The 22,029-nt window shown below is 43.9% G+C and overlaps 1 protein-coding gene across 1 annotated transcript in view; it reads right to left on the bottom strand.

Annotated features, from left to right (window-relative positions):
- Positions 1 to 22,029, bottom strand: part of dst (dystonin) — a gene marked incomplete at its 5' end in the record, with an annotated part of 90,416 nt that overhangs the window by 16,955 nt on the left and 51,432 nt on the right. Inside the window, 30 exons of the mRNA XM_079280195.1 lie at positions 606 to 707; positions 794 to 916; positions 1,005 to 1,231; positions 1,510 to 1,741; positions 2,363 to 2,566; positions 2,648 to 2,866; positions 2,953 to 3,060; positions 3,189 to 3,308; positions 3,445 to 3,651; positions 3,768 to 4,009; positions 4,268 to 4,352; positions 4,507 to 4,833; positions 5,066 to 5,225; positions 5,934 to 6,100; positions 6,365 to 6,535; positions 6,729 to 6,890; positions 12,723 to 14,191; positions 14,375 to 14,873; positions 14,977 to 15,176; positions 15,545 to 15,674; positions 15,834 to 16,069; positions 17,226 to 17,276; positions 17,448 to 17,574; positions 18,004 to 18,160; positions 18,299 to 18,465; positions 18,564 to 18,881; positions 19,030 to 19,238; positions 19,841 to 19,964; positions 20,956 to 21,132; positions 21,331 to 21,879. Coding sequence (XP_079136321.1) covers positions 606 to 707; positions 794 to 916; positions 1,005 to 1,231; positions 1,510 to 1,741; positions 2,363 to 2,566; positions 2,648 to 2,866; positions 2,953 to 3,060; positions 3,189 to 3,308; positions 3,445 to 3,651; positions 3,768 to 4,009; positions 4,268 to 4,352; positions 4,507 to 4,833; positions 5,066 to 5,225; positions 5,934 to 6,100; positions 6,365 to 6,535; positions 6,729 to 6,890; positions 12,723 to 14,191; positions 14,375 to 14,873; positions 14,977 to 15,176; positions 15,545 to 15,674; positions 15,834 to 16,069; positions 17,226 to 17,276; positions 17,448 to 17,574; positions 18,004 to 18,160; positions 18,299 to 18,465; positions 18,564 to 18,881; positions 19,030 to 19,238; positions 19,841 to 19,964; positions 20,956 to 21,132; positions 21,331 to 21,879 — 7,269 coding nt within the window. The remainder of the gene's footprint in view (positions 1 to 605; positions 708 to 793; positions 917 to 1,004; positions 1,232 to 1,509; positions 1,742 to 2,362; positions 2,567 to 2,647; positions 2,867 to 2,952; positions 3,061 to 3,188; positions 3,309 to 3,444; positions 3,652 to 3,767; positions 4,010 to 4,267; positions 4,353 to 4,506; positions 4,834 to 5,065; positions 5,226 to 5,933; positions 6,101 to 6,364; positions 6,536 to 6,728; positions 6,891 to 12,722; positions 14,192 to 14,374; positions 14,874 to 14,976; positions 15,177 to 15,544; positions 15,675 to 15,833; positions 16,070 to 17,225; positions 17,277 to 17,447; positions 17,575 to 18,003; positions 18,161 to 18,298; positions 18,466 to 18,563; positions 18,882 to 19,029; positions 19,239 to 19,840; positions 19,965 to 20,955; positions 21,133 to 21,330; positions 21,880 to 22,029) is intronic.

The raw sequence follows: 22,029 nt of genomic DNA on the forward strand, positions 1-22,029 counted from the left end.
TACTAGGAGAAAACAAAGCTTAGAGCACAGGGAGTCAAGTTGCTCGTGTCATGTTATGCCCTAAATCTTACAGTTGGTCTGTAGTCAATCTATATGGTTGACAAATCAGGTTTACACATAACATTCAAAAACAAGCCCTGAACCTAAATACTATCATGTTAAAAGGAGTATACTTATTTTAAGTATGTCCAAATGAAAGCAGCCATGAAGAGGACTCGTCCTTTCCCACTTAGAAGAACTTTATTCACACAAGTCAAACTTTGAGCCAAATACAGTAAAGCACTGGGGTTGGTGTTTATTGTTTCAAAATGAATAGGTCTCCCATAAAATGTTGCATCACTTAAATCCAGTGCAATAAAAAAAGCACAGCAATCTGTGGTTTCACTAAAAGCTGGCTGGCTCCCTGTGTGTGTTTAACTTTCAAATGCATGTATGTATATGTCTCCATGGACAATTATATTCTATAATTGGTCATACAATAAAGACAAATACGAGTAATGAAAAGGTCTGTATGAGTAACATTAGGATTTAGAGTAAACTTCATTCATTCAGAGGATTATTTCAGATGATTCTCTTCAAATACAATGAAGCAGTGATCAAAGTACCTGCAGGCCATCCTGAAACTGCACAGCAGCCTGCATGGCTTCTTCCAGCCTCTCTACTCTTTCCTTCCAAGCCTTATTGAGGTTTTCCCACGCTGAGTTCACCTGGAAAAATGACACAAGTAAGTCACCACAAGCCATATGCAGGCGACGAAAACAGCACGGACAAGTATTTGAATGTTATCCGTTACCTCGTCAAGACTTTTCTTTATGACGGGTTTATCAGGTTCCCCGCAGGCCGTCATCAGCTCTGCACCCTGGTTTTGGACCACATCAAGCTCTTCCTGCAGCCCATCAATCTCCTCCTTAAATCCCTGTGGAAACAAAAAAGCAGTGATTCAAACAAAGAAGCGCTCCAACACTATGAATTGATGGTTGATTCAGTCATTTTCCTTGACCTACCTCGACAAACTCCTGCTGCTGTTTGACGACTGACGGATCGACTCCGGGCTCCTCCAGCTCTCTCAGCAGGTCCTGGCTGTCTTTGATGGTGACGATGAGAGCGCAGTGGTCGCACCAGTACTTGTCTGCCATGTCCATCACATCCAGCAGCTTCGCCTCCCGCTCCTCCATTAAGGCCTGGATGTCGCTCCAGAGGAACACCATCTGGTCCAGTTTGTCTTGTACAACTTGTGGGAGAAAGAAAGGAAGATACAATAAATCAATTAAAAACCTAAATGTGGAATACAAAACTGAAATTAAAACCGAAAGCCAAGGATTCTAATAGTGATAAGTGATAGGGGGACAATTAAATGTTTGGACAGTGATTGTTTCAGTATACCTTAATATGCGATTTGTCTTATTGGCTCTTATTAATCATCCCAAAGCCCTTTTAAGGTATAACCCTTCTGACTAGACTGAATTAAATAACAAAATGAAGGGAATAAAACAAGATGATATGATATACCTTTGGCAGATATGTCCTTGTCTGCTCCTTCAGATCGTGCGATCATCTCCTCGCCTCGCTGCCTCAGTGTCTCATAAGAGGGCTGCAGCTTCTCCAAATCCACAGAGACGGCTTTGTTTTCAGTAATCTGCTCCCTGATCTTCTCCACCTCCACTGAGATGGACGGAGGCTGCCGCAGGCGTTCAGCGATCCGTTCCAGGGATTCCAGCATCGGGTCAATTTTATCGTGGAACTGGTGGAGAATGAAGAGAGGAAACACCTCAGTTCATAAAAAGACTTCATAGTGTGATATGGGCAGCTGGAAGAATGTTTGGCTCTCCTGTCACAGAAATACACTGTATTCATAACATGAACAATGTTCAATGAATGAATCAGATTAATCAAAAACAAAAAAAATTATAATTTGTTTTGCAAAATGATCATGAGTCACACACTTTTAGATGGTAAAACATGGTCATCATTTTTATCATCATCGTTTTTAAATACAAACAATTATACGCACAAAATCCTCGAATCCAAAATGATTGAAGAGCTGTAAGAGATGCAGGCTCGGTGAACATTTTGAAACACCAGCTGAAAACCTATTCATTCGTCCTTCTTTCGACTAATTCTCAATCAGTTTGTATTATTCTCCATTTTTTATTTAACTGATATATTTCAGCATCTACTGTCTTTTTATTGTCTACTTGCCTTGTTTCAATGCATTGCATTTTTATTTTTTGTAAAGAACTTTGAGCTACATCTCCTCAATAAAAAGGGCTCTAGAAATAAAGTACTTGTTATTGTCATTATTATGTAAAAGCTACAATCTTACAGATACTACACAAACATACACATATAAACTGCTCCTCACCTGGCTGGATTTGGAGATGGAATCATCCAGAGTAGCAGCTCTCTGCTTGACATCAGCCTTGAGTTTGGTGTACAGTTGGTCCGTAGCTGTGTACTTCTCTCTGATGGGCACTCCCTCCACTGGGCTGAGTTCAAGGAGCTGAGGCCCCGTCTTGTTCATCTTGTCGATGTGGGGCTTGTGCTCTGCAATCAGCTCTCGCATTTGCTGGAGAGGATATCACTTTTATTCACCTCATCATTGCTTAGATAAAAGTGTTGTGCTGAACATCTTCTGTCGGCTTCTTACCCTGAGTTCCTCTTGCTGCTGCCTGAGTGTTTCGTACTCGATGGAGGGTGGCGGCAGCCGGCTGAAGGCGCTCAAGGTTTCCTGAAGCCACGGCCACATCTCCTCATAGGTCTCCCAGAACTGACTGGCCATAGACTGGGCTCGCTCCAGCTGCAGACAGCGCTCCGAGTTCAGCTGACTGACCATGCCGTACTTCTCCAAGAGAGTCTGGGTCCTGGCCTGATTGAAAACCAACAAAACCCTTAAATGTCTGTGCATATTCTTAATGAATAATTCCCCATTTCAAAATTGGAAATAGTTTTTACCTTCAAGATTTCTTTCTCGTCTGGCTTTTTGCTGTTCATGATGGCCTTTCCTGTTTTCACAATACCATCCACGGCATCTTTGTGCCTCATGATGTCCATGGAGAAGATCTAGAAAACCGGTAGAGTGAGTTTGGCTGGATGTTACGAAACAAAAAGCTCTGTTCACTGTACTTAGTTTAAATAGAGGCCTGTGTCTATCTGCACACGCACAGAAACACACAGTATGATAGGCTAACCTTCTGTGCTTGGAGCTGCGCTGTGGTTTGGTCCTGGTCCAGCCTGATCTCGCCCATCGTCAGCAACTTCCTCTCAGCTTCAGTCAGCCAGAAGAGTTCAGTGTCTGCAGCCTGCTCAAACTGGAAACAGACACAGGTCGTTTTCATTTGTGGAAAATGTCTCAACTCTTAATTAAAAATGGACATTATAGTAAAAGAGGAAGAATTGCAGGAAGAATAAAGAATAAAAAGCTGTTCATCGGTGTCTCTGGATTACCTGCTGTGACTTGAGTATGTCAGCGTTGATCTGTTCGACCTGCCGGGTGACGGTGTCGCACACGGCTCTGTACCGCTCGTTATCCTCAGTCACTAGCCTGTCCAGGCTCTCACGAGTGTGCCAGGGAATCAGATCCAGGAGAGAGCTGCTCAACTCATTCAGCTTGTCCATCGCAGGTTTTTGGTCTTTGCTCTCCTTCAACAAGGCCTGGACAAGATTACATGACACACATAAAACACCAACGTTAGCATCATTATTGAGATGTATTTCCTGCTCAAGATTACATTTGGTATTTATTAATTTCTCGAACCTGAAACTCATACCTTCTGCCTGCTTTGTGCATGAATGAGCTGCTCGCCTGCTGGCTCCTGATCAGCAAAAGCGATGACCTCAGCCTCTACTTTTCCGAGCCAGGAGCTCAGGTCCTCATGGGTATGCTGCAGCTTAGCAGAGAGACCCGAAACCCGCTCCAATGTCTTCAAAACGCTGTCACTCGTAGAGTTGATCTCAGCGTACTTTGTTTTAATTCCATCCAGTTTGCCTTGAATAACAATCACCTCATCACCTATAAATAAAGATGAAATCATGATGTATTCATTCCAGGAGTTGTGTACTTCTGCTTTAGTATAGGGAGGTACATTATGCTGCTGGCTTACAGAGTCATGGAAGCAGCATCCTGCACAAAATCTGTCTCTGATGTGAGTCTTTGTCAACTATTGAACTGCTGCCTAAATATGGCGAGAAGCCTTTTGATGTGCGTTACAGAGACGGAACTGTTTCAACATGATCAACTGTGACAGGAAAGTCATAAAGTCAGACATGCCTGTTGTTTGCTTCAAAAGCTCCATCCCATTAGATATGGCTTGATCCACATTCTTCCTCCTCAACACAATATCACTTTGTAGTGCCTAAAAGGAAAACACAACCATAAAGTCAATGAGAGTGAAAAGCAACTTTCCACAGTAAACGAGGCACGACGCACAAATCAGTCAAGTCAAGTGGAACATGATTGATGCAACTTAAATGAAAGGACAACATCATGGCAGGAGGAGGTGTGTATACCCATTGTTCTGCCAGCTGCTTTTCAAGAACCTCTATTTTGTAGTCCTCCACGGACACTTGGCTCAGCCTCGAGTGCACCTCGTTGAGCCAGTTCATGAGGGCCACTTCGTCCTCTCCAAACACCTGGGCGTTTGCGAGAGCCTGCTGCAGCATCTCTGCTCTCCTCCTGCATCGCTCCTGGAGCTCTATGTAACTGGCCTGGATGGAGTCCAGTTTGGACTGAACAGACTCCTTTTCGTCCACTGAGCTCACAGTCTTGAGCATCTGACCCAGACTGACGGCCTGTAACAGGTCTTTACTGTGATTCATAATCTCCTCCTCTAACGCCTGACCACAGGGGATGGGAAACAAACCAAGGAAATGTGACACAGACAGAAAACACACACATAAAACAAAAATATGAAACTGAAATTGAATGAAAAACGGAATGGGAAATAATGAAAAGCACAAACTTATAGTGACGAGCAAAATGAATGAAACTGAATTCAGCTGGACAAAACCGATTGGGTCATGAAAACATCCAAAACATATGGCAATGATGTAAAAACATGGATATTACCTTATGCTGAGAAATCTGATCTTCCAGCTTAGACGTCTCAGTGCCGATGGGTTCGGAGTTGGCGAGGTGTTTCTCTGTAGCGGCGAGCCACTCGCTCAGGGGCTCTAGCGTCTCGTGGAACTGCTGAGTGACCACTAAGATGATCTCGAGTTGCTTGTGCCTGATGCAGATAGTAACAGCAGTGGATTAGGAGCAAAGTGCAGTCATGGACAGAGTGACAGGCCAGTTCATTTCAAGTTTACTTGCATGATTGGGAAATGTTGAATATACATCTCTATATGAATTAATCTTCATTTGGACTAAAGTGTAAGTTTTTCATTCATAACAAGTTTTAACTATTCCCTGATTGAACAAAGTTACCTAATTTGCAAACTTTTCATTACGAATGCTTAAAGAATAGTTTTATAGTTGATTTGCTTTCTTGTTAAGAGAAGACGATATTACTGTTACATGGAAGACAGGAAACCGAGAGGAACAGCTAGCTTGGCTCTGTCCAAAGGTAACAAAGTGCCAGGCTAGCTGTTTCCCCCCGTTTGCAGGCTTTGTGCTAAGCTAGGCTAACCGGCTGCTGGCTGGCTTCATATTTACAGAACAAACATGAGAGCGATATTGTCTCATCTAATTCTTGGCAGGAAAGTGAATAAGTGCATTTCCTAAAATGTGTAACTATTTAAGCTCCAGTAGGAGGAAAGTAGAGGTGAATTTAGGAGTTTCACATATTTTACAAGTTTTGAATATTCTCAGATCCAATTCTGGGTGAATACACTTTAAATCTTTCGAGGTTTTTTATCAGCAACATTTGATTCCGAATCACACAAAGGCATTGCATTTAGAAGGCCGTTTAATGTTACAGGTGTTTTATACAGACCTGTTTTCAGCTTTCTTGAGCAGAGTGTCCCACCTCTGCCCCAGGCATTCGATCTCTTTTGCAACCTTCTCTTTATCCACAGACTCTGCTAGTTCTGCCACCCTCTCTCCCTCTTTTTTTATCAGCTCCACTGTTGGCTTTCTGTCATCCAGCAGTCTCTGTAAGAGCTGTCAAAGGCAAACAAAGGAGGAGAGTTATTGTGCGCCTCTGACCGTGAGCTTTGCTTGATGGTGAAAAACATTAAATCTAACGGGCACAAATTAAGTGTCCATTAAACAAAAAGCTTTGTGTGCCACACTTGGGTTAAACAATGAATGTCAATTAAATAAGACAAAGCACAAAGTCATGATGTTGTGTGGATTTCCAGTGTTTAGGAGGAAAGATTGAAATAGACCTATTAGTGTGTGTTTATGTGGTTGGCACCGACTTACTTTCTGCTCTTGTATCTGTGCCTTGACAACTTTGAATTCTGCAGATGGAGGTTTTTGATTGGCCACAAGCTCCTCTGTGTCCGTCAACCAGCTGAGCAGTGACTCCAGAGCATCCTGGAACCTCCCACAATGCAACAGGGCTTCATGCAGCTGGGCTGAACGCTCAGCAATCTGCAGACCACACGGTAAATATAGATGTCGCCTTTTAAAGCCAACTGCGCCCATTACTCATCAAAGGCTAAAGCAATAACAAATAGTATGACCAAATGACTCATTACTCTGACAATATCTCTTTGTCATTTCAATTATAAAGGCCACTAAAGCAAAGATCAACCAGTTAGACCGGTAGTATAAAACAAACAACCTTCTTATTGAGGGTATTCCACTTTGTGTTGACTTCCTCCAGGTCATCCTCCAGCTTCTTGGTGCTGGTGCCTTTGGCAGCGTTTTGGATCAGGCTCTGGCCGAGCGAGCTGATGCCTTGAAGCCGCGTCTTCAAAGGATCAATGTCCTCTTTCTGAAAAGCCTGAAGACAAATGGAGCAAATCAGAATAAATATTTTTTAAATGCTGAAACTACAATGTCATCAGTCTTTTTTGGAGGATCTTGAAATTGACTAGATTACTGTTGCAGTGTGAAGACCAGACATTTCATGACATATTAGTTTCATATAATTTTTCAGAACTCAGTGTATTTTATTATTTCTGAACAATCCCCCTTTAACATTGAATTCAGTTGCAATATTGCTCTCTATCGTGACCGTCCTCTGTGTTGCTGAGCTTTATACAAACCCGTGACAGCAAAAACAAATTCAATTGGATGATTTAGATTTAGATTTTATGAAAAAAAAAAGAAGAATGCCAGGAAGTTATCCCGAATTCTGAGACATGATTGCAAAGACATCACCTCCGGTCTGGTGTTAAAAATCAAGCTGGTACAAACAACTCCCTAACCAGTGAGCAGCTTCTAGAAAAGCAGAGTTAACAATTAAATCACAGCTGTGCACAATCACATAGACGGACTTCAAGGCTGAGCTAGTGAGCAAAACCTACTTATCAGATATAAGAAAAAAACTCTTCTAGAGAGGCGTATGATCGAGTGAAACATGTGCTGGACCAGCTAATGAACAAAACTAGCAAGTGAAGAAAGAGGGGTGTTTATTTGGGCACCTGTGGGGAGTAATAACCCATCGGGTTCATTTCAGGACATGCAGCGATGGCATTCAGGAAGGCCTCTATCTCCTGCTCTCCTGCGTGCTGGAACGTCTGTAAACTTTGAGGCAGACAGGCCTCCACTGATTGCAGAAACTCCTCCAGCTCCTCCATGTTGCACTTGGACGCTCCTTGTTGCACAGTACATGGTTCTGTTTGCTGGCGGCTCTCTACGGGTAGAGTTACAGAGTTTCCGTATGTCTCAGGCTGTGTCACCACCACACTGACCAATTCACAGTCGTCCTGAGATGACACATCCTCCAACAGCTCAGCGGTGGACAGCTCATCATAGTCTGTCAACGTCCTGGAGCGCCATCCAGAGCTGTCGTTCAGAGCCCTGGAGGCTGACCCTGTGGAGCATTTGTATTCCCCATTGCTGAGGGTATCCTTTTCATGTAGATCCACCACACCAGATTCTGTTTGTTGCAGCCCCTGGACCAAGCTGCTGCTGTTGTAAAGAGACCGATTGTCCCTCGCAGGTGAGAAAGGGAACTCCTCCTGCCCTGAGCTGAGCGACCGCCCAGTTCTCAGGTCCCCGGACATATGCATGGCCTCTGAAGACGAGAGGCTCCTTGTACCGGGGCCTCCTTTTTTGTGGGATCTATGTGCATGCCGCTCCCTCTCCACGGTAGGGCTGTATAAACCCGAGTCCTCTTCAGATGTCAATGAGCTGGTCATACTCTGCCCTCTCTTGCCATTGATCAACCCCGGCCTCTCAACACTCCCGGAGCACAAGGTCCCACTGCGGCTCGCATACTCGCCCAAATGAGTTGGGGCAAAGGTACGCCATGAACGTCGATGATGTGGATGATCCTTCTTCTCTCCTCCCTGAAGACGCGACTTAGGCAGCACTGTATCAGTCGCCCTGCTTATGTGCCCATTGAGCCGAAGTCCATCAAAGACAACGCGTTCGTCCAGCATGGCAGGTTTGCGGGTTCGGAGCTCAAATGAACTGGAAGCAGAGAGAGCTCCATTTCCACACAGGTTGCTGAGGTCTAACGTGCGGTGAGTGTAAGGTAGGGTGCCGGTGAAGTGCCGGGAAGAAAGGCTGCCTTTAGAGCCCGAGTCTATCTGCTCGTTGAGCCGGACGGTGTCATAAATGGACCTCTGGGGAACATAGCAGTCATCAATGTTCAGGTCCTCCTCCTCCCCCTTCCCCACACAGGAAGGGTTTTCTCTGAGGCAATCTGGTCTGCTCAGCGGTTTGCCCATTGCTAAAACAATTGTCACGACTCACTACAAGGAAAAGATTAAGGATGTAGTGAAATCCTTTGAGGTATATGTTGCTTTAGTGCACGAGGAGTAATTTAAAAAAGAAGCACAATGTGACCAATTTACACGGGAAACAAATGTGTGCAAAATCATTTTTTCTCCTTTTTTTAAATGAGAAGTTCTGAAATAAATACTAAATGTTTCCACTTGTTTTTAAAAATAAAATATACAATTGCTCATGTGCTCATGGAGATTTTCTTTTCAAAATGATGAACACAATTATGTTGATCTGGGTCTTTAAAAAATAAAAGGCTTTAGAAATACAAAAATGTCAAACAATATAAAATCCTAAATCCTAAACAAATGCTCGGACTGTATAGCAGCGTCATAATCCGTATTAGGAATGAAAATCCAGTCTTTCAATACAGTCACCTATCCAAGGAATATTCCACTCTGCTCTTCTCCCGGCATTGACTAAACTTAATCACTATTCCTCTGGTCCAAAGTGCTTCTTTTTCCCTGATATCCTTGCAGCATCCATGCGAGCTTCAGGAAATTCTTCAGTGCAAAGTGAAAATATCCACAGGCAAGGCTCTACCAAAAACTGTTGGCGGTTCCGAGGAGATCTGGTACTCCTGGATAAACAAAAAAGCCTGCCCTTTCTCTCTCATCGCTCCCTCGCAATGACAGACACCCTCCTGGCAGAGCATTTCATGCCCCGCCCCCGCTCATTATTCAGACAACATCTGCCACAACTCCATTTGTGCAGAGAGCCGCTCCAATGTTGATTGGTGGACACATGACCCTTCCCCCCTCCCCTTTCTAATTCTCCCTTATGTCAGCATGGCCCATATGACTTCACTTCTAAGCCATCTTCTGCATCCTGACACAATCACTCACTTTTCCTTTTTTCCATTCAGTGACCGAGGGAATGGGGAGGGGAAGCGATACGCACCAGCTTTTCAGCTCCACACAAAAAAAAAAACCCTAGACCAGCAGGCAGCAGCAGCTCCCACTCTGATGTCATCACGCTATGCTGAAATAGATACACATTTTTCCTTTTTTTCTCCCTTTGCCCTCTGTTTTCTTCGTGTGGACGGTTGCTGTGGACCCTGCAGATATTCTTAATTACTGTGGAATGCTGAGGGAGGCACAGGTCCCAGGTAATTTAACACCAACGGGTCTGCCAAGTGCATGAAGGCGCTTTTTATGTTTAGTGACTAGGGTAGGAGAAGAAAGTGTAGAATAGGGGAGAAAATGAAGGGAATTTATTTTTGTTTCCTGGATTGTCTACGCCACAGTAGCTCGGTCAGAAGCTGAACAATCCCAACTTCTTTGTCCAGATCTGCACGCATGGGAGGAGACGGAAAGATGACGCTGGCAGAGACAATAAAAGCAGTTAAGATCTATTGGGATTTTTTAAAAGGATGTTCAGCCACTGAATCCTGCATACTTTTAAAAATATTAAGGCTTTTGTATGTATGAATACAAATCACACTTTTACAAATCTTCTTCCTGGCTGTTACAGGTCCCTTTATCACCACTGTCCCATATGTCTTCTTTACAGAAAGTATAGAATACTGTCAAGTTGACACAACTTGTTGCTGTGAATATTTGCTGAAAAAATATTTTGATTAATAAATTATCATAGATGTATTTTCTGACAATCAACTGGATAACATGAGTTAAGATAATTCAGTTGTTCTCCAGCAAACCAAGGAGGCTGATTCTATTGCATTTACTGTAAAAGAGGAAAAGTCAACTTATCGACTAAGGAAGCAAAGATCTGAAACAATATGCAACAGCTAATTAATGGGGTTTTCATGTCATTGTCACAAATGTGTTGTGGGAGAATTGTCTTCAAACTCGTCTCCTGGCCTTTCGTTTCGGTTTAGGACTGTTTTAACACTTAAGATGAAGGTGTTCATTGGAAACAAAGACTAGAAACCTTAGATGAATAGAAAACTCATCATAATCGCCTGACAGCTGAACAATGTGTACTCTACCTGTAGAGCAACTGTCCCACAGAAGTTTCATGTTTCACTTTAAGAGGAGTTTATCATTGATCTGTCAGCGACATTACATGCTCACAATGACACTTTAACTTCAATGAAGCGGGTTAGCTACAGTATGATTCAGATGGTCGAAACTCCATCCCAAATTTGTAAGAGACACTGATGTAATGTCTGAACAGGGGGAAAAAGACACCCACACCAACCCCCAGTGCTGTTGAGTCACTAGAGCTGCCCTTTAATGTACACATAAAGATCCACCAGGACTCCCTCAGCTGAACCCCTGCACATCTCATGTGAAAAACAAGAGTAAACACATGAAGTCAGGCGTGTCTCTTTCAAAACTTGACCTAAAATGGTAACAGCGCATGCAAGAGGCAAATCCAAGCACTGTCTCTCTCTGTTTATTTCTTTCTCTCAACAGCTGCCAAAAAACCCTACTTACCTCCAGAAACAAGAGCCTGATCCACAGAACATGAAACAGAATATGACACAATCATCTAATGTTTTCATGCTGCAACTAAATAAAGAAAGAGCTCAGGTTCCGATATTGCTTTTGGCAGTTCTCCTCCTGATGCTAAGCATTGGTACAAATGAGTACAAAGGGGGTTTTCCACCAGCAGCTGAGGCTGTGTATGCCCTCTCAACCCAGACTGATGACAGGACAAAGAGGGGGTAAAAACATGCACCATGACAACGCTACTCAGCAACAATTTGAATCAATCACTTCTTTAATAGTTTCCCTGCGAGGCCTTTAAACCAAACTCCACACAACAAACTGACCCCCCCCCCACACACACACACACCCCCACCACCCGAGTGATATTTTAATCCATGTGTCTCAACTGGAGGTTTGTATGTTGCATTCCTGAGTGCAGCACCCCCGTAATTACAAAAAAGAAAATCCCTATATCTCAGGACAGATCTGTGTCATTTGCCTACACTCGGCTGCTTACATTGTTTTATTGTGATACTATCTAATGCTATAAATGAAGAAGTGTTTCATAATTACACCTCTAAATATAGGTTAATCCTCTTTTGGGAAAACTCCACAGGAATTTATAGGCTTTTAAAATATTTTACATCTGTCTGTAAATCTTGCTAATGGCTACCCCTAGTTTTATCCCTCACTGAAACCAACAAAGATTTAATAGATTTAATAGACAACATGGACAGTTATAGGAATTGAAAACAGACCATAAGGACATCTAGGAATATGTGTGGTGTGTTTGTAGTACAGCATATGTGATTATCTATGTTGTTGACCAAACATCCATAATACAATATAATCTCTAGCATTTGGGGACATAATGCTCATTAGCATTTGGGCTGCTTTGAACCAGCTATAAAATCTACTACTGGTGTGTGTCATCATATTACTACAAGCCTTAAAAGACACTCGGCCCAGCAGTAAATACGGGTTTCAGCACATTTCAATGGCAACTAACCATCACTTTACTAATTGGTGTCAATGTCAAGATGGTCAAGAGATCAGGATGCAGGCCCAGCTTCATTACTGGGACCACTGAATCAAGTGACGCCCTGCTGGCGACCACCTGGCTGCCACGGTCCAGCCCTCCTGCACCATCATTGCATAATATGGGCCACAGCTCTTTTGTTAACACCAGATGCCCTTAATGAACCAGCATTCCCCAGAGGATTGTATGTAGCAAGTGCTCAGTGAAGAGCCTGATGGTAATCTGCCCTAGTGCAAGGTTTTTGGGATAGACAGCATCTAAAATATTACATTTTGAATGTGAAACCCAGGAGAGAATACAGCATTTAGTCAAGATCATTTGCCAGTAACTGCCTCTTTGAATAGAGCCAAGAGGACATCATCCAACTCAATCACTTATCAACCAACTGATTTCAATGAAACTCTGTTTAGCCAAAATAACAAATGTTTAATTGGAGATAGCGTACCTTAAAGGCCTCCAGCTGTTGGTTGATGCCGTCTGTCTCCATGCCGACTGCCTCTTGCGCTGCCTCCTTGCCCACAGCACTGCAAAGTTTATCTTCCGCTTGGTGGAGTTTACCGTACAACTCCTCCAGTTTGGTGAGGGTGCTCTGCACCTGTACCTCTCTGCCTTTAGCCCTGTCCAACAGTTTACCGCTCTGCTTACTCAGAGCGTCCAGATCTCTCTTGAGGCCTAACAGGTCAGGTGAGGTTTCAGTCACCAGCATCTTCTTACAACTGTCTCCGGCATTGGCCGTGTTGGCCATCACCTCTTGCAGCTTTGCCACAAAGCTCTGGATGCAGTCCTGCTGTTCCTTAAGAGTGGCCAAGTCGAGATCCACAGGAGCCATGCCGTCCAGTTCGTCATCCAGGTCTGTGAAACGGGTGAACATCTCACGGATTTGGTTTTGGAACTGCCCAATACCCTGCAGTTTACCCTCCAAGACTTGGCACGTCTCCTCTAGTTTATTGTTAAGGGTGCTGTAGTCCTTTTCCATGCTGTCAGCCTGCAATAAGAGGTCTGTCACTCCATCAGCATCTGGGACTTCAACCACAAGGTCCTTGGCCAAGGTCTTCAGGTGCTCCACTTGGTTCTGCACTCCTTCTAAACTCTTCTGTTGGGCTTTCATGTTGGTCAGGTTCTTGTTGCTATGTGCCTGCACTCCCTGTGACTCATAGCTATCCACCTGCTTCTTAGCCCCCTCAAGCTGACCCTTCGCCTCTTTGTAGGCATCATTAAAGTCCTTAACTGTGTGTGAGATCTTTTCCAGGGACTCCCTTTTGCTCTGCAGACCTTCGACTACATTGTCCACTCTTTTGCCAATGCTAGCCTTCTCCTCTTTAATTGCATCAGTGTCTGCGTTGGCCACCTCAAGGAGGCTATCTGCAGCCGCGTTGAGCTGCTCCGCCATCCCTCTGTGCTTGTCGACATCCTTCTGGAGAGCTTTCACCTGAGAAATTGAGCTCTCCACAGCGACCGGATCAACAGTGAGTTTGACTTGGCCCTCGCTAGCTTCAATCTCTTGAATCCAGGAGCTGAGCTTCTCTGCATGCTCCTGATACTTCAGAGATTTCTGCAGAGCAGTCTGGAGTTTGTCAGCTTGTTCCACAGAGCTCTTCTTCACCTCCTCCCAGTTGGACGAGAGTGTAGTAAGCTGCCCTTGTAGTGCCAACTTTTCTGCACCGTCAGTGTTCTGCAGAAGCATCTCCCCTTCCCCAGTGATTGTGTTATAAGCTTCCTTGTGTTCACTGAGAGCCTTCTGGACTTTACTGTGCTCCTCCAGAGTTTGTTGCAGGATGTCCACTTTGGCAGAGATAGGCTGGGGCTTGGACTGGTCCTGGAGCTTCTCACCCAGCCATGACTGGAAGTCTTTGGAGGTCTGTTGGAACTGCTGAGAGCTGGCAAAGGTTGAGTTGAGATGTTCGATCCGTTTTTCTACAACAGAGAAATGTGGCAATTAGTGAGTTAAATGCAGAAAAAGGCAGTTGAGACGATTGGAAAGTTGGGAAGTTGCTGTCATAGAATAAATATATCTTACTATGACTCAACACGAATAGAATGCTTCTTTCTTTCCCAACATTACACCACTACATCATTAGGTTAATTTAGAAGGCCAACCTGCTTTCTCCTCGAGTTGTTTGAAAGGCTTGCTGACACTGTCCAGCTGCCTGGCCAAGTCTGCTTTGAGATAATCCTCAGTCACCATCGCGGTGAGCTCTGCGTTGATGGCCTCAGCCTCCTTCAGCTTCTTCCTCTCCTCTCTCAGCTGTGCCGAGATGTTATGGACATCCTCCAACTGCTTCTTCACGGCTTCGGGCTGGGTGCTGTGTCCCTGATGGTTGGTAAGCTGATTCTCCAGCTGAGTGGCAGTCTGACTGACGCTCCTCAGTAACTCCTGAAACTGCCCCGTCTTCACCACGGCCTGGTCGATAAGGCTGTCTCGCTGGTTCAGCTGTCCTGTGAGGCCTTGCCACTTCTGGGTGATGGCAGTGAGCTGCTCCCTCACCAGCTTCCCACTGGAGGGCTCCTGGTTGCCTGAGGAGCTCAAGATGGCGGAGGCAGCTTCCTCAAGCTGCTCATATTGAGGTTTGCGGCTCTTAAATTCGTTCTGGAGGATCTGGGGGGACACAATCAGTCAAGAGGAGCATTCCTTCAAAGAATTACAGGATATTCTGGTTCTTTGGAGAAGTTTCTTTCCAAACAGCATGCACCATGCCTACCTGAACTTGTTGTTTCTGCATCTTAAGCATGTTCGGGTCTATCGAGAGGGGTCCGAGGACACTCATCATCAGCTCTTTCTCTGAAAGCCACTGAACAAGCTGCCGCTCAGTTGTTTGGAAGATGTCCAGGTTCTTGTTGGACTGCTCCAGGTGCTGCTTCCTGTCCTCTACAGAGCCGCTGATATCCGCCCAAGCAGCATCTGAGCAGGAGGGCAGGACAATCACACCAGTCTGCATTAGTCAGCATAACAGCACCTTTCCGTCCACTGTCCTACTGTTGTCCTAGCAAAACCTCCCATTGTGCAGGACTTGGCACTGCGAACGTGTTAATTTAACTGGTGTGGCAGAGGGCAGGTAATGAGACATTCTGTATGCATGTGAAGGGAAGAAGACTAGATGACCAATAGTAATGGTCTAACTTCTCATATCTGTCATTTTGTAGCAGCCTTTACTCTGTGCCATTGCAGTCATGAGATACATATTTTGTCGGCGGGATTCAACATATCTCTGACAGTTTCAGTGACATAAATTACCCAGGACCATCAGGAGACAACACCTTGCTGCATACCTATTTCGGCCAGCATCTGCTTCCATTTTGCAGCCTCGGGAGAGTTCGGATGAGTCCTAATCAAGTTGAGGAGCGTCTCTCTGAGCTTCTGGAGCTTCTCCTGCTTTTGCTTCATGTCATCCTCAAATGCCTGAGAGAATGGAAACAAATTATAAATCGCTGAATCTTGTGATTTTCAACTCGAGTGTCATATGCCTATCTTATTCACAGCAGATCAAAGTCAGTGAGGACTGCGTGTATAATACACGTAATTATTCAGGCCATTTACTGAACAACACGATTTCTGTACCTTCTGCTGTTCAAGCTGTGTTTTCACTGAATCTTTCTCCGTGGCTGCGTTGTTCCAGGATGCTGCAGTCTTTTTCATGTCCCTCAGCCATTCCAACATGTTGTCCGTCTCCTTTTGGGCCTCTTTCACCTCCTGCACCAAACTACTCAGCTCTGCTGCTCGACCTTTCAGCGTCTCCCCGAGGCTCGCGTATCCCTCGTTGACGAATGACATGTTCTGCTGAATTACCATCAGCTCTGAGGACAGCAAAAATAATTAGATTCAATTTTCCTCACTGGGGGTTAACGTGTCATCATGAGGTTATGATAACAGTGAGGAGCTGTTAATATAGTGGCCTGATGAATGAATGAATGAAATTTTTTTATAGAGCGCTTTTCACAGACATAACATCACAAAGTGCTTAACAGAGCAGAAGTTTAAAAGCATAAAAAAACACAATGTGACCCTAGGGTCAATAAATGACATACACAGAGAAAAATAAAAAATAATACAAAATAAGATAAAAATTTAAAACATATTTTAAGAGCAGGTCTAGGACATGGGTTTTTACTCAAACGCCAGCATAAAAAGGTGGTGCAGTAGGTTCAGAATATGAGGAAAGTAACAACCACTCCCAAGTATTTGTGCAAATCTTCGGCTCTTATCAAAGTAAATGATGAATTAAATAAAAGTGGGCCTCAAGATCACTCATATGTGTTCTTACGTGGCACCTACGAGTGATTTAAGAGAGTCTCCTCAGGCGAAAAGCTATCTCTGCAATGACATGCTGTTGACAGCTGCAGTAATATTTTCTTTTTACTGTTGTATGATATTTTTGTGATTGAAACTTGGACTCTTATATTGCTATTTGGGGGAGTTGAACATGCTAATGATCAAATCTTGGGAACATGCATCTCCTCATGGACAGGTGGGATTCATCACGTTTTTACAGTTACAAGCGGTACTGTGAATTTCACTTGGAACAAGTCTCATGGAAAGAAAAGTATGAGAGCTATAGATAGGAATAAAAAAATCTTCCTGCATTAAATGAACATTTTTCGGATCTAATCTTGTGAAATGTCCTCCCTATGTGTGTGAATGGATGTTTGAGTCTTTAAATGATTCATTTAAGAAAAAGCTTGATGGAAAGTGATGAAATAATTCACTCCCTATGGAGTTTGGCTGAGACTTAATTGCTCTAATGGGCCAACAAAAAAGTAAAAAAGCAATAAACTCCCTCTTTTTTCCTGTAACTTTATTACTCGTAAACTGAACATACTGTGTCAGTGATCTTTGTTTCGCATCGAGCCACCACAGCCAGAGCAGAGTTTTAAAAACCAGCCATAACCGCTACACACATGACACTACAAACAATGCATTTACACAGCAGCATCCACATACACACTTGATTACCTTTATTTGTTAGGTAGGAATGGCTCACTGGACCACCACCATTAGTAAGAGCTGATGCAAAAGACATGAGACAAAGCTTGAGTCAAGGACAGGCAGACGGTCTCGAACATCTTCCCACGATCTCCAATGGTTAGTGAGCACACAGTACTCAGAAGTGCACCCAAACACCATGCTTCCCATTCCACTGAATGATTCAAACATTTGAAGTGTGCCGATTTTTACCTGACTTGTTAGCGGTCTTTGTCTTGGCGGGGGATGTGAGGAATGTCATGAGGCTGTATAGCGCTGATCCCTTACTGTTCAGGTCTTGGACAGCAGGGTCTTTGAAGGTCCACTCATCTAGTAATCCCTGATTAATCAGACAGATAAATGGTATATACTGTAGGAGCATGGCATTTATAACACATGATTTCTGAAAAGAGAAACAGGATGAACATGTCTGTGAGGTTTTATTTGTATTTTTTGCTTTCCAGGATCTACTTCAGGGATCATGTGAAGCAAATAGTCGTTCTGCTGGACAATATAATGTTTCACTCCCATATCTGTCCTGTGTAAACACATACCATCCATCCATCATTAGTTGGCAAAGAAAGCAGGTTGGAATGGTGGGGAGTTTAGGGAGGGTAGGACTATAACCTATTAAAACACACTTACATCTATCTACCGGTATTGCAAAACACGCAGACTTCTTCTGGATGCAAAGTGTAACGTCAACGGCTTCTGTTCCAGCACTTAAAGTGCAGTTAGACAATTTTATATTGTTAATCTCATGACTCACAGTGACTATCTGCAGTTCCTTCTCCAGACTTTTCACACTGCTGCTCGGCTGAACCACAGGTACTTTCTCATTGGTCTGCTCCAGCCACTTGGTGAGAGCGCTAGCGGCAGATCTGAAGTCTCCTAGCTGGTCCTGACAGGATGACACCTCCTCTTCCCTGTAGCAGACAATAATCAGTCATATCATGCATCCGTCTGTACATTATACAACCATTACTGTAAAGGAAAAGGATGTTATATTTGTTAAACGTGGAAATACAGGAACCTTATGTTTCCCTCCCATTGACCCAGCTCACTTTTCGTTGACGGTGTCTTTGAAGGTGCTGAAAATATTTGAGAGATTGTCCATCTTGCTCTGGATCTGGGCTTTGTTTCCATCGGGGCATATTTCAGACAGCTCCTTGGACAGAGTCTGCAGCTTCTCCAAATCACTGGCATGTTCGGCCATCTCAGCTTTAGTGTTCTGCAGAGAAATGACATGTAACATTTTTTGGTGAAAATGTTACATTACTTCAAGACACCACCATGTATGGATGTAAACATGGTCAGCGGTATAGTTACCTGCATCAGCTGAGACAGTTCATTGAAGGTTTTCCCCGGCCCGTCTGTCTCATGTAGATCTTGTGAACGCTTCACAACAAACTGCTGAACTTTATCTGTAACCTTCTCGAACTGTTCCACCTTTTCCTTCAGCTGCTCCAGCTGGGACACTTTTTGCTTATGCTTGTTACATGAATCAGAGAAGCGCTGGGAGAGAGCATCCATCTTACTCTGCAGAAGGGCAGCAGCAGAGGGATCTGCCGTCTCCGCAAACTTCTTCACCTTGGCTTTCATGGCTGAGATGCTGCTCTGGCGACTTGCTATGTCCTGCTCTAATGCCTTGAGAAAATACAGGATGGAAAACAGGTTTAATGGCAACTAAATAAAGTGAATATGGAGCTAGAAAAAGACAAATCAGCCACAGACAGCATCAAATAATAGACACAGTATCTGGTTATTGGACTGCTAAAATGAGAAGAGTACATACGGCTTCTTTGCTGAGGATATCTCCAATGGATGCAGAGTCCAGGGGGATTCGTCCTTTCTCTTTCACACTGGCCTCCACTCCCTCCATCCATCCCATCATCTCATCCAAACCATCCTGGACACTCATGGAGCGAGTCAGGGTGATCTGCAGTTTCTCATTTCGATCACTCACGGACTTGGAGAGGTTGTCGTAGCGCTCAACTATGTCATCTACAGCGACGGTAAACACACCAGGTTGTGTTTAAATCGGAACATTTTCTCATTGTTTGGGACACACTGTGAGCTGAACATTTCAAACCAAAGCTGTAACTTATTCGACATTCATGAGTGTCTTAAGGATACAAGTTTTGCGAAGGATTACATTCACTAAGATTTTGTTAAGAGTAAAAGCATTTTTACGTGTAAGCCAATAAACTAATGACTGGAGAGAAGGAATATAAATGAGACGCTCCAAAAGCTATATTTCCCTCTGGTACCTTGTGTCAATTTTAGAAAAAGGATGGAGGGCACTTTGAGGTATGATGACATTGTTGCCAAGTAACAATGAACAGTCTGGTTGCTTAACAACCTACCTACAAGTTGCAAGCCTCACATTTTGCAGGGCAATGAGATTGATACACTTTAAGCCTCTATTTTGAAATACTACATTTTGAAACTTCCCCAAGTATTTCAGAGATATTTCCATGTCTGGCATCTTCCAACTTGCCTATTTTAAGGCCGAAATTATTTGAGTGTCAGTAATGACACATAAAACCATTACAATTCTCTATAGGTGGTGCAAATCCTGATCCCTACTTTGATTTGTCCCTCACCTACAGTCTCCTGGATGTCGTCTGAGTTGCTCAGCAGGTCTCCTTCGGATGTCAACAAAGACTCAGCTGCTTTGCGTAGTGTGTCTATACCAGTCTGATGTCCTGTCATCTGACCTTGTAGGGCCTGTGGATCAATAGGAAAAATTCAAATTAAATGGTATCCACATATATAAATGTCCTCTGTCTACCTTTAAACTGCACTGTACAGATTATGCATTTCACTTGTGTGGTAGATTGAAGATAAAACAAGTGATAATGTGCAACAATGTCTGGAAAATATCTACTGTCGATAGGAAATATATAGTGATTCAGATATGTTTAGATGTACCTGTCTGCCTCGACTTCTACACTTACAGAAATACTTTGGAGTATTTGCAGTGATTTGTAACCAAAGCCAGATGAACAGCGTTTCTCAGTTGGCCCACAGGCGCCTCTTATCTTGGCGTATGTCTGCTGTAAGTCACTACCTTCCTACAGAGAAATGTTCAAGCCAACTGCTGCCAAAAGCTTTCGACACAAAGACAGCATCGTTTCTTATCCCCCTGTAGGCTTCACATAACCAGAGTTAAACTATTCACATGTGGGTTTGAATTTGAACGCGGAGCTAAAAATAACTGTGTTATATTTAAGTCAGTGGAAACACTGTATATGGTAAGGCAGGTCTATTGTGCCATGACCTTATAACCCAGTCACTGCTCCCAAGTTCTGCATGTGTTACTTCTGAACAAAGCTTTTCTTTATTTCTCTACTTACAATACTCATAACCTAACATCCATTAAAGTTCACATCACGTTGATGAATCTTTCCGATGCAACCGCTGCATTGCAATTTCCCCCGGGCTGAATAAAGTTGAATATCATCTGATCAAATCAAACACCAGACTTGTTGAACTTTAACTGTAAAGATCCAATTATCATCAAAATGCAATGCATCATATGGGAAGAAAGATCATACAGGCTTTTTTTCATGTGACTCCTGTGTTGGCCTCAGGAATTAGAGAGGCCTCACGGAAATATGAAGAAAATGTACATCCAGGTAAAGAAGACCAGAATCTGAGAAACGTCTGAGCACTCAATATCCTAAGTGCGACAGTTCTGGCTTGCGGTTTGTCTTACCTTGGTCTCCTCCAGCTGTTTCTGTAGTGTTTGCGGGTCAGCTGCTATGGCCTCGGACTGCTGCTTCCTCGCCTCCTCCTCTGAGCTGTTGAGCCACTTCAATAGACCAGCGTTCGAGTCGTCATATTTTTTGTATTTGTCAACCACATCTTTGAGGTTGTTGCCCAGCTGATTGCACTGAAACAAAGGAAACTAAGTGATACTCTATGTGTGATAATATAGTCAGATAACAGTCTCTGACACTGACATTCTGACAGTGCTCACAGAAGACAGCGCGACGTATTAGTTTTGAATGAAGACAAATGCTTCCACCCAGTGGCAAGAAAAAGTCATTGCAACCTCTCTAGATCCACGTGATCAGCTGCCGATAAATACCTGTGAATGCAGTGTTTTGTATCTGCTGGCTGCTGAATCCAACTTGTCCTTGACAGCAGAGCAGGTTCCTGAAGTATCGACATCCAGCAGAGCGTTCTTAGCCGCAGAGTCAGCCAATCCACAGGCGTTAGCCACATCCAGCACTTTCTGTCCCGACATGGTGATGAAGCGAAGGTCCCCTTTGTGGGAAATCACATCTTCTGAGAAGCTTCTCTGTCGCTGGAGTTTATCACTGAGGACATTAAGGGAGCTTGCAGCAGTGCCCAGCTGCTCTATCTCTCCCTCCGCCTGGTCTAACCAGCCGACAAACTCCTCACAGTCACCCTGGAACTTCTTCAGCTCCTCCTGGACACACTGCACCTGCTTCATCTGCTGTTCCGCCTGCGTCAGGGAGGCCTCGTAGCGTCCCTTCAGCTCCTGGATGTTCTTCTGCAGTTTCTCCTTCTCCTCCGGAGACAGCACGTTTGCCTGCTTGTCGAGCAGAGCCTGAGCTGACTGGGTGGCCATGATCAGATCCTGCTGCTGGGACAGAATCTCCTGATGACGGGCCTGTGGGAACGATGAAGACTTGAGGATGCAGAACCAACACATATAGCTGTGATGATTATCTTTTTGTATACATTTTTTTGACATTGTTGTATAATTTATACTATTGTCTTTTTTTCATTTTGTCTTTACTGTATTTAAAGGCTGGTCTAC

Source organism: Melanostigma gelatinosum (assembly GCF_949748355.1).
Source record: "Melanostigma gelatinosum genome assembly, chromosome: 12".
In the NCBI taxonomy this organism is placed as follows: Eukaryota; Metazoa; Chordata; class Actinopteri; order Perciformes; family Zoarcidae; genus Melanostigma; species Melanostigma gelatinosum.